Source organism: Python bivittatus, unplaced genomic scaffold (assembly GCF_059951505.1).
Source record: "Python bivittatus isolate LINGU-HERP-01145 unplaced genomic scaffold, Pbiv_v1 ctg000080_np1212, whole genome shotgun sequence".
Classification (NCBI taxonomy): Eukaryota; Metazoa; Chordata; class Lepidosauria; order Squamata; family Pythonidae; genus Python; species Python bivittatus.
Window position 1 is genome coordinate 2,644,261 of NW_028277035.1, and position 12,151 is coordinate 2,656,411.

At 37.3% G+C, this 12,151-nt stretch overlaps 1 protein-coding gene across 1 annotated transcript in view; it reads left to right on the forward strand.

Moving 5' to 3' along the window:
- Positions 1-4,118: 4,118 nt before the first annotated feature.
- UNK (unk zinc finger) overlaps positions 4,119-12,151 on the forward strand; it is a 70,722-nt gene continuing 62,689 nt past the window's right edge. Inside the window, exon 1 of the mRNA XM_088133365.1 lies at positions 4,119-4,348. Coding sequence (XP_087989491.1) covers positions 4,251-4,348 — 98 coding nt within the window. The 5' untranslated portion in view covers positions 4,119-4,250. The remainder of the gene's footprint in view (positions 4,349-12,151) is intronic.

A 12,151-nucleotide genomic window follows, 5' to 3' on the forward strand; every position in this document is an offset into this window, starting at 1 on the left:
CAGATACGCGGCGCGCGGAGCTATTGGCATCTACTTTCGCCGGCGTCATGACGTTAACTGATACAAAGGCAGTTTCCCCGCATCCTACATACGATTGGATGAAAGCTCGAAACCCGATTGGTTGTTAAAGTTGCACGATGATTGGTCACCATGGGCTGGAGCAAACCAATTACAATTGCAGTGAAGCTGGTGATTCTGATTGGACGATAGAAAACATAGTTTGGATCCTACTTTTTGTTGCAAAGCTCTACAATGGAAAGTCAATGGGAAAGAAAAGCAGCCCGTTCTGAGTGTCCTGGACTCAATGGGGAGGGCAAATTAGAGAACACGCAGCCTGGCAAATACGAAGGGAATGGGAAATGGTAGCAGAGGTAGGAAGACGTAGCTGTCTGTACCTGACGTTTATTTCCTCTCTATATCGAATTTTATTTTTCAATGTTTCCTTAATATCTTATTTATAAATAAGGAACATTTATAAAGTTGTTATAAGTAGTACACAAACCACAACTTTTAACTTCATTTGTCTGGTACTTTAACATAATAGCAACTAAAATATACCAAGGTTTCTTAATTGATTTTTCATCATCAAAGAAACAAAATACAGAATTGATGTATATGATACAAATATTTTATTAGAAAAACTAACAGGCCATTATCTAGCTTTCATGATCAAATACCATGTGTAATGGCATGCTGCACATCAGGAACTGGGTAAAAATTAATTATGTATGTTACATCTGTTAAAGTTAGGTAACAAAGCAGAAAACAAACTACTAGTATGCCTGTCAATGAATTCACAATCTTTATTTGCTTTGCATTTTTGCTAAACAGGACACCTCTCAACAAAACAAATATATTTTTAATGCACAATTAATCAGACTTTTTTAAAAAATAGGTACTGTTCTACAGTCAGATTTTGAAGCTAGAAAAATGGGTGTAATCAAGAATCCTATTTCCATTCAAACACATAATTTTAAATATACTGCCAATAGTTATACTGTCAATTTACAAAAGTACTAGATATGGAATAAAGCAATGCCAACCATAGTTATATTTTTAAGTGCAGATAAATGTAATTAAAAGCAATTCATTTTAAGCAACATACATTGTTATAGAATAGGGATAGGCAACCTGTGGTTGCTCTTACAAATTAACTATTCTTTATTTAAAGGACCATTTTAATTTTTCCTTTTGCCCTGATAAACCTGTTTGGTCAATCAGTGTATTATAAGGCAAAGTGAAGATGCAGGTATATATAATGAATGTGAGTTCTCTACCCCATCTAATCAAATTTTTAAAACCCTTGCTATTTCGGCAGTGTTCTTCAGTTAAATGTGACTATTCAGCAACAGGTAGATTAAATACTGGAGCATCTGTGCAATGTTTGTGAGAAAGGGATGGGGGTTTCCACCATACCAATTTATAACAATAATAAAATTCTTACTGAGGTAAAACCATGTTCTATCCACCCAAACCATGATCCTATGCTTATAGATCCCAGCATCAACAAAAGAGGGTCACATCCCTGCTCCATTCATCCTTCACCACTAATCTTTCAGTACAATAGAAAGTAGTTTGCTTTTTTTAAAATAATGGGATAATCATCATGGAGAAGAGAATCAGTTTGTGATGTCCCATATTGGCTCCAAATAATTATACATGTCCTTCTGCTATTTCACCTAGTATCTTGGTAGCTGTTGTGACCTTGTACTTTGGTTGTTCCACAAATATAGTAAATAAGAAGCTAACAGTGAGGGGTACTAGTGGTGGTGATGGTGGTTCTATTCTATCTACAGGACCAGGAAGTATAGTTTCACCAGCTTTGCCTGGTGTGCCAGTTGTGGTCATATCTACGATGAAAGGACCTGAAATAGTAACTCATGCCCTCATCACCATGAGGATAGACTAGTACAATATGCTGTGCCTGGGGCTATCTTTGAAACACGGAATTGGTGCAAAATGCAGCTGCCTCCATACTAGCAGTTAAGAGCTGTTTCAACCATATTATACCAATATTGCGGATGCTGTATTGGTTGCCAATAGATTTCCAGATACTGTTCATTTGACTTTTAAAGCCTTCCATGGCTTGGCTCCTAGGTACATTCAGAATTGATTTCTCCAGGCAGAACCATTGCAGCCAGCGTGCTCATCTCAACAGGAAAAATTATTTATCCCCACCATGCAAAGTGAGATAACTGGGGCTCAGGGAGAGTGTTTCTTAGTTATAGACTGGCAAAAACATTAACATTATTCTGTAAAGCAATAAAAATGGAATCACAGGGCCTTTAGTACTTAAGGCTACCTACGCTGATCGCACCCAGTGTTGTTATATTTATTTAGATATTTCTTACTGATTTTTTTTCCTTTTCGGATTTATGAATGATCATTGTTTTCTTACTGTATATTGTTCTAATTACAGTATTATAAACCACTGTGAGTTATACAATTCATCAATATAGAAATTCAATAAATAAATAAATACAATGTATCCTTGACCTGTTCCCAACAGGATAATAGCCAAATATAGCACAGCAATTCATTTCTCATATTGTTTAGGTTTACTTACCAAATAAAGTACAATTGTTTTGCAGTATATATAGCTTGCTCAGTATTATACCCTGATTCACACATCATGCCCAAATATAGTTTACAAACAATAGTGGTTGGGTCCATATAACAGCAAATGGTTTGGTTTAGCATTCTATGTGAACCATGCATTCCTAGACTCCAATAAAGATTAAGTAGGATGAGATTAAGTATGATGATCAGCTTTCCTTAACCTAGTATCCTGGAGGGTATTAGGCTCAAGAAAGCTTGACTGTCATAGTTAAAGAAAACTACATTTAAAAGGTTGCTACAGATATCAAAAGCCTTTCCCAGACGTTAGAAAATAATTCAATCCTAACCATGTTTTCTTAGAAATAAATCAAACAAAATGTTTAAGGGGAAAAAAACACATTAATGTCCATGAAACAAAACATCCCAGTTTAAGATCTCAAACATATGCATATTTTAAACCCAATACATATAGCATGAGTTACTTTTCAAGGAAATATGTATGGAACTTGGCAGTATTCAAATAACATGATATGCTTATTGGAAGAGGCTAAATGTAAGTTTTGACTCATGCCACCTTACTTGTAGGGCTAAAATAAGAATTGTAAACTATTTTGTATATATAAGTTGCAATGTAAATAGTAACCATATGATTATGTGCCATCAAGTCCTTGTGGACTGTTAACAACCACATAGATTTTCTCTGTGAGTAATCATATGAGTAATCAAATATTGTCATAAAATATGTTATAATAAAGATGAAATATTGTGGCATAAATTTGTCAAGGTATGGCTAAGTTAGATTATTGTAGGAAAAAGAGTCTTGTGGTACTCACCACATATGTAATACTTGATGGATCAGAGTCCACTTTATTAGATATATCAACTTTAACAACTGAAGTTTATGGAATTAAACGTTTGTTTTAGGACCAACAACCTCGCTGTTGTTTTTATTATAACGATATACCTAGCTTGTAGATTTGTGAGGCAATTTTGAGGACGCTACTAGTATTGGCTTAATTATCACACAGTAGCAAGGAAAATCTCATCGTGTTGGAATATCAACATATTATCCAAAGAAGGATCCTACCTAACCTACTGCTACTTTTCTTTTACATAAATTGGACTTGTCCTTAATACTTGTTTTAATACTTAAAACTTGTCCCTAACAAATTTGCCATCGTTTTAGTACGACAGCCCATCCATTATCATTTAGCACAACCCCCTAAATTGCACTTAATTCACACTCAGTAGGAAGTCCTACAGCATCTAGCGACACTTCCTTCCAAATAAATAATGCAAAGATCGGGGTGTAAAAATAATTGGACGTAATTAAACGATCCACAGCTGGCGTAACAGTAATCCTGCTTACGCTTACTCGAGGGCAATCCATGGACGGATCGCTCCTAACTACAATTCCTATAAACCCCTGCGCTGTTACAAAATCCGGGACAGCAAGCGCAGAGCACTTCTGGTACTTGTAGTTTCAAGGGCCGGAAGCCCAGTAGAAGAAAAGGGGGATTTTCCGCCATCACCGGGACTACAAGCCCCAGCATGCTTTGGGTAACCCGGGGCGGTAATGGCGGCGGCAGCGCCTGCGCATTGCGGTCTCCGTGCGGACCGCGCAGAGTGAATAATAAAGCTCTCCTCCTCGGTGGTAGCGGGCGGCGGAGGAGGGAGCGGAGGGCAGGAGCATGTCGAAAGGCCCGGTAGGGACCGGGCCTCCTGCGACCGGGCCGGTGGCGCCCGCCAGCGCGCTCCAAGCGCAGCCCGAGAAGCCGCAGCACTACACGTACGTAGCGAGAACACCCGCAGCCGCCTCTTACTGCTGCTGCTCCCGCCGCCGCCGCCGCCGCCGCACCCCTCCGCCCGGCGCCCGCCCGCGCGCCACACACGCCTGACGTCAGCGGGCAGCGTGCGGCACGCGCGCACGGAAACAAACGGCCCGCCCGGAACCGGCTGAAACCGGTTGTGATCGGCCTGGGCCGGAGGAATTTCGGCTGAGTGGGAGGGGGCGGGGAAGGAGCTGACACCCCCTTGCGCTTTTGGTGCGGGCGGGCGAGCGGGCGGGCGCGCGCACCCAACCGCCCCACAAACACAAACACACCCCACAGGCAGAGACGCGCAGTGCCCATGATGCGTTGCGGCGTGTGCGCCCTACGGGTCCTCTGCTCCTCCGTTGGTCTTTGGGTAGGGGGCCGTCCGTCTCATTCCTGTCCCTCGAGGATCCCCTTCTTGTAGCGCAAGGCTCTTTCGCCGTCACCCTCTTTTTGTCTAATTGGCTAATCCACTGTCTCACGTTAGCCAAAGGGGACGCTTTTGTGGTCGAACGGTTGACAAGTGATTTTGTAAAATTAAACTCTACTCATGAGCCTGGGGTGCTGGTGGGGAAAATTGGGGTGTCTGTCATCATCCTCGTAACAGTCTTTTCTGTAGTAAGGGTCGTCCCATGAAATCAAGAGCATCCTAAATGTACTCCTGTATACAAAAGTAATGTGACTTTCCTCGCCATTTTCTCTTGCTGATGGCTGTCATTAGAAGAGGTGGTGTTTCTGTCCAAGGTGCAAATTAAAACTTCCAAGCATAAAGGGAACTGTAGTGGGTTTCTTTTTTCTGTTGAGTGCTCTGGAACAGTAGTTTTTTTAAATAAAGGATGTTGAGTCCCATAGCATATCATGAGGAATAATTCAGTGCATTGATAAAATAAATGATCTTTGCAAAATAACAAGCGTAAACAAATATTGTAACATTCTGTTAATTTAATTTCATAGTAGAAAACATTTATTTTGGTAACATCAATATAAGGAGATATGTTAAGTATTAGAATAAGTAGTCTCTTACGTTTATAGGTGGCCCTCTTCTGTTCAGAATTCCTAATAATTTTCTTACATCTGAGAGCAGTTGCTGTATAAGTATTTTAGATCTTTTGGTAAATACTATGCTACCTTGGGAACTTGTAATAATATATTATTGGTGATAGTTAACTCATGATATTGTTATTTTGTAGAATAGTTGCTGTATTAGCAACACCTTCTATCCCTATATCTATTTTGTAGTATCAAGCAAAATGTGTTTTGCAGGGAATTGATCATAGACAACCTGTTCCACATTAATCCAAGGAATTCATTACTATAAGATGTGATGGCCACTGGTTTGGATGGCTTTGAAAGGATATTAGATAATTCATGGGGGACATTCAAAGGCTGTTTGTAATGTTACCTCCAGGATGAGGGCATCATGCCTCCAAGTAATAGATACATTGGAACAGTGGCGGAAAAGGAGTATGAATGACTCCATCTCATGCTTATGAGCATCCCAAAGGTATCTGGTTGGAAGCTCTGTGAAGCAGAATGGTGGACTAAAATGGGTTCTTAGCCTAATACAGCAGGGCTATTCAGCTTTTTGGTCAAACCTAGGAAAGGCACAATAGAAAAGTTTTAAATACGTGCAACTCTCTTTCTCTGTGTGTGCATAATAGCATGATACAATAATTACTTAGTTGCATCCCTTATGAATATCTGGACAGATGTTCCTTAATTGCAAAACAGAAGATCTATATGTAGTTTACCCTTGTGTATCTGCTATATGCCATCACAATTTTGAATTATTGGTAGGGATTCATGTATGTGATTATTAGATAGTATGCAAATTGCATTTATGATGAAAGTCAGTGTAATGTTAGCTTTTTTGTTCCTGATCTCCATCACCTCCCACACCTTCCTTTGCATCCTCAAAATGTGCTTTAGGATATTGGGGGATCACACAGAAATGACATTTGGGGTATGTGGGGAGCTATAGAAAACTCAGTCTCTCTCTGCTTTCACTGATTAAAATTGCCACTCTATCAATTGAAAAATCTGACTGAATTTTACTGGGTTTATTTCACACACAAAAAAGATCAGAAACAGTGAAGTAAATATATATTTAACAAAACAAAAAAGAATAGCCCTGTGGGCTGGTAATAATCATCTCTGAACTGATCTGGTTCACAGCAGTAATTATTGTATTTATTTTATTAATTTTTTTATGCCTTGATTCTGCTTATTTAATTTACTGTTTCCAAGTGTACAATTTAAAAATGAATTACTTGTTAAAATTAGCGGTGACAAATCTTGACAAGAATTTAGTCCTATGACAAGAAACTCATAGCACTAAATTCAATTGTGTACATATTCTGCTGGAATAACATCTGTACTATAATGGGTTCTCATTCATCCAATTTTTTTCCAGAATAGTTCTAGAGATTTGGGAGAAAATATAGACTAGATGTTGGAAGTACATGAGGAACTTCAGGATTAAGAGGAAAAGGGTGGGAAGACTAACATATAACCAAATATCCATGTGTATGAAATGCGTTGTAACTGATAGTTGGTTTTAGGTCATGTTTTCAGATATTATATACATTAGATCACACTTTCAAATAAATATGCAACAGATTCTAGCTTTGATACAGCAAATGTATTTGTTTTCACAAAAGTGTAATAGCTGATTTTTTGCTTATGTTTTTGGAAAGAGAGTAGTGTCTCCTGTCCTTTCTGAACCATACCAGTGCAGTGTAGCTGCAGTTTGTCCTTTATGCTTCCTCTGTCAAAATGCTGCTGAGGTATATTATCATAGGTATGTCCATGTGTGTGGGAGTATTTTTTTGTCAGTCTGTTTCTTGTAGAAATATTTATGAATTATTAAATTCATACAGCATTACAATGTGAATGACACCACATGAGGAATTCAATTCATATATCACTTTTCTTTTTGGTGCCATTGGGTCAGTGTTAACTCCTGGCAACTGCCTGGACTAGTCCCTGCAGTTTTCTTGGGAAGGTTGTTCGGAAGTGGTTTGCCATTGCTTCCTAGGGCTGAGTGACTGGCCCAAGGTCACCCAGCTGGCTTTGTGTATAAGTGGCGGGGTGTGTGTGCGCTGGAACTCACAATATTCTGGTTTCTAGCCTGGTGCCTAAACCACTACATCAAACTGGCTCTCACCAAACTCACTCCAGCCTATTACTAATTTGTAGTTTTTGTTACTCTCTATATTTTTAAAATTGAAACTTTCAGTTGTGAAATAATTATGTACATGCAAGACCCATACTATTGAGGGAAAAATGTCCCCATGAAGAAAAGCTATTTAAAACTTGTCTTCCTCAAGCCAAACACATATTAGCTAGGGTGAAGTATACATACCTAATGCAGTTTTTTGGTTAAGATAATATTTAAAGTTGAGTGCAAATATGCTGATCTACTTCTAGAGCTTCAGTATAATTTGTATTTACCTGTCAGGCAGATGCATATTTCGTTAATGCTTTCAGAGGTGAAAGTTGAAAGGATTTTAGATTCCAAACTAAGAAAATGTGTGGAGTTGTCTCATTTCCAGCATGTATCTAAAAACAAGATAATGTAAGTAGAATTCTGCCCATAGCCAGCTATCTTCCTTGGGTTTTTAACTAGGCATCCTTGGGATTTTAACTAGGCATGAAAAAAAGGACTTTTCCTTTTTAAGAATATACTGTATTGATGTACTGGGAATGGCAAGAAAACAGTCATCAAGGACCTACTATTGTTGAAATTGTTTATACATGTCATTTAAAAATGTAGGCAGTTGTGTCTCTTGTATGAAAAATACTGAGCTATCAGCATTTAAATCATAAATTTAAATCCCCTAGGCTAAGATTCTGCCTCCTTTATGTGTTAGCTTTTTTCCTTTCTGATTTTAGGCAAATCATAGCTTATTTGTACTGGCAAATTATTTGTGCTTTTCTGCAAAGTATAATTGGAAACCAGCTTCAAAGCACACTTCAGATCAAGAAGGAAGCCAGTAGTGGTACTGTGGGACCATAAGAGTTCACAAATGAAATGCTGTAAAAGATTGCTAATGTAATGTCATGGTTTGTTTATTTTACCTGGACTAGACCTCTTATGATAAACAGTGTTCCTGTTCAATATAGAACTTCTGTTACTTGTATGTAAAAGCCTTTTGGTGACTATGGAGAAAGCTCTTTTTCCCCTTAAGATAACAGTATTTTTCTATCATCTAGAAAGTGATGTTAAGACATTATGAATGTTGAGGTTTTTGGGGAAAAAATCTGCAATAATTAAGCTGGTTTTATTTTATTTGGCAAAATTTATCTTTTTTGCTATTGAAAAAGTAGTTATGCTGTTCCTGATTTTGGAAAAAACAGAGGGTAATGCACTTATTTTCTAGCTACTTAAAAATAGTCGTAGCTCCTATTTTGATTCTGATATTTCTTGAAATATGGCTGCACTATTTTCAAGCGTGTCTTCACATGTGCAAGTATTAGAAATGGATTTTTTCTCTCTTTACATAAATATTCAGCTTGTTAGGAAACTGCATTCTGCTTGCATGTCATGTGGTCTAGTTCATGCTTCATGTTCATGATTCACTAAACTATAGTTTATTGGATAAGGAATGGGCTGTGAAATGCATGCTCCTATTAATTGTGATATCCTAGTTTGAAGAGAGTCAGAAGCAGCTATTCCATTGCAAACTGTATTTTAAAGAGACCAAAATAGTTAAACTAGGAGGGTACATGCAGGTTTATGATGATCCAACAATCATGCTGTATTTTGCATATTTATGAAATCAGCATAAAAATATGAATATGCTAAATAGAATCTGTGCATCAGTTGGACATTGACTCACCCATTTGTAATCCACAGAGCTGTTAGCGCTAAATGTAAAGAAAAGTTTGTGTAAGAAACTACAGAAAAGCTTTTGATGGAAAAAAATTATAAATAATAGTAAGATGAAAACAGTGACATTTTCATAATGTAATTGGAACTCTATAGTTACAAAATAGTTATATTAGGATGAACCAAAATACAATGCAAGAGTGTTCAGAGCTTTATGTTCTTCAGAACATTTCATCAGGCAAAATGATATGTTTGACAAAAACTTTTCTGCTTCTTGTCCATCCCCTAGGCAGGCTGTTTATTTATTTATTTATTTACACTGTGCAGTGTACAGTTCCCCAACTTTTGTTTTAAAAACAAAAAAGATAAATAGACAAAATAATTGTCTTGAGAATTTGAAAATGGGCATGCTTATTTTGGTATTTTGGTTGATCATAAGCTATTAACCAATTAACCAATTTTGTTTAATGTATTAACAGTCTTTGGTTTTTGTTTTACAAAATTCTTACTTTGTTTAAGATAGATAGAAAAAAACAATTATTGGCATGATATGTATGCTTCCTGGTGATATAATCAAATGAAATTTTTACTTTGTATCTGAACACTTATCAACAGGCAGATTTACCAATATAAGCATTTAAAGATTTCAGTACTATTTTAGCTATGTTTCTGCTAATGGCTTGGATCTTACCAAGTGCTCTATGAAAAGAAGAGCTCATTCCATCTGTGGAAGGAACTCGAATCAGAGAAAGTTTCCTACAGAAGAGGTGCTGAGGCAATTTTCATAGATTCATCTTCCCCTCTGCAGCTTTCTTTGTTACATCAACATAGTTTTCTAGTCCTCTGGAGCAGATTTTCAGGAATGCAAGGCAGGACTCTGCAATATTTTCAGGCTGTGAGTTCCCAAAAATTATTTGTATTTATTTAAATGCCCCAAATCTCATGAGATCACCAAGTTTGGTGATTTTTTTCCTGCAAGATCTCATGAGATCTCATGCAAGAACACTGAAATTGTATGCAAACTTTTTAGCCATTTAAAAAGTGAATAGTTTTTCTCTAATGTTGTGGAGATTCTATAAGTGCCTTTTAGGAGTACTGCAGGTTCCCTGACAACCATGAATATAAGTTATTGATTTTTGGTCCAGGGAGATATGAGGAAACTTAACAAAAACGCCACCTCTCTTTGCTGGTAGGAATGCCCTGTGTCTGACTTGGACAAGGACCTCAAGGAAGCCAGCTAAGGTAGATAACTTGAAATGAAGGCCAGTCTACTGCCTGGCAGAATAAAGCACATCAGAACTTTGGATAGCTTAGTGTAGGAAACGGGGGTAATTCTCAATACACTAACACTATTGTTGTAGCACCTGTCTTAAGTTTAACTGTTGTCTTAAGAAACCTGAAGAAGCAGGTGGTTCCCTAGTTGTATACTGCTTACTGCTGAGTTTGGACTTAAAGACCCTCCTGATAATTTCTGAAAGCTGAGGTTCCTGCATTGCTGGATAATCCCAGAAACTAGAAATTTCCAAACAATGGGGGTGGGGGGTGGGCTACCTCTTTAGCCTGAGAAAGATTTTACCCGAATTAAGATAAACTGAAATTTGTTATGAGTCTTAATCAGAATGTTGCTGGGCTCTAATTCCAGGGACTCCACAGCCCTATGAATAAAATATCTGCTGGCAAAATATTAGGGTTGCAGAATAATAAATCTTTAAGTATGTATTGTTAATTCAGCAAGGCTTCCTTTCTGATTTTGACCTAAATATATTTCCCTTTATCTAGGAAATAATAAGCATAGCTGGCCATAGTAAATAAATATTTTGTATTAATATCTGAAAGGGTTGATGGATATAGTCTTACACATTTTGTCCCATTGCTGCACATAAATTTAATTTTCCCAGTGTACTACCATTATACGCATGGGTCAAACTACCAATACTGGTTCATGTGCATGGTTTTGCTGTCACTGGAGTAAAATAGTTATATTCAAGTTATTTATTTCAAGATTACTTTCCAATAAATGTTTTTCTGCAAAATCCTTTTACTATAATTCTCTTAATTGATTACATTTAGGCTGTAGCACTCAAATTTACAATCTAATTAAACCAGTGGGATTATTCTGGAATAATGTCAGGCTTTATATTAAGTCAACCTTGTTTACATACCATATTCTTGAGACTGAGGTAATATTGGAATTTGTTTTATACAATTTTGGCTGTCTGTGCAGAAGCATTCTTAAATATTATGTTGAAAATACAAGGACATATTTCTTGTGAACTGAAATAGAACAATTGTGCTAGGCCCATAGAATTTCCCATTTAAAACACTGGCTTGCAAGAGAAAAAAGTACAGTGGTGTGAATTCTGCTTTTCTGCTATAAATGTTTGGGGAAGCAGGAGAGAATCAAGAACGTTTGTTTAAAAAACTGCAGATGATAGCAGTGGCAAATGTTATATATAAATGTCCGGAAATAAAGACGACTGTTTTACACATTTATTTGGCCAGAGATTTTAGAATATGTTGGTGTTTTGATTGAATATTTGCATTTTGGATATCTTATCTTCTAGTTTTTAAATGGTTTTTCTTAATTCTTGTAAATAATGAATACAGTTTTTTATGCTGATGGTGTGAAAATAAACAGAAGGCTTCATGCAGCCACAATTCAGTCTTGGAAAATGGCACAGTGGCTTTAATGAATTGCAGACAGGTGCTGATTCACACTCTTATAGCACATTTTTCTGAATCAAATATGAAACATTGCAAAGCCCTGTTGAGTGGTTTGGACATTAATAAAACAAGGTTCAAATATATTGACAATTATGTTCTTGGTCACAGAAGATGGAGCTAACATGAAAAGGTTAACTCTACCTCTTCCAATGAGAAGGCACAGCTAAGACTTCTGCATCCTGTGGAGATAACCCCTCAACTCAGTCTCCTAGTAAAGAAGAAC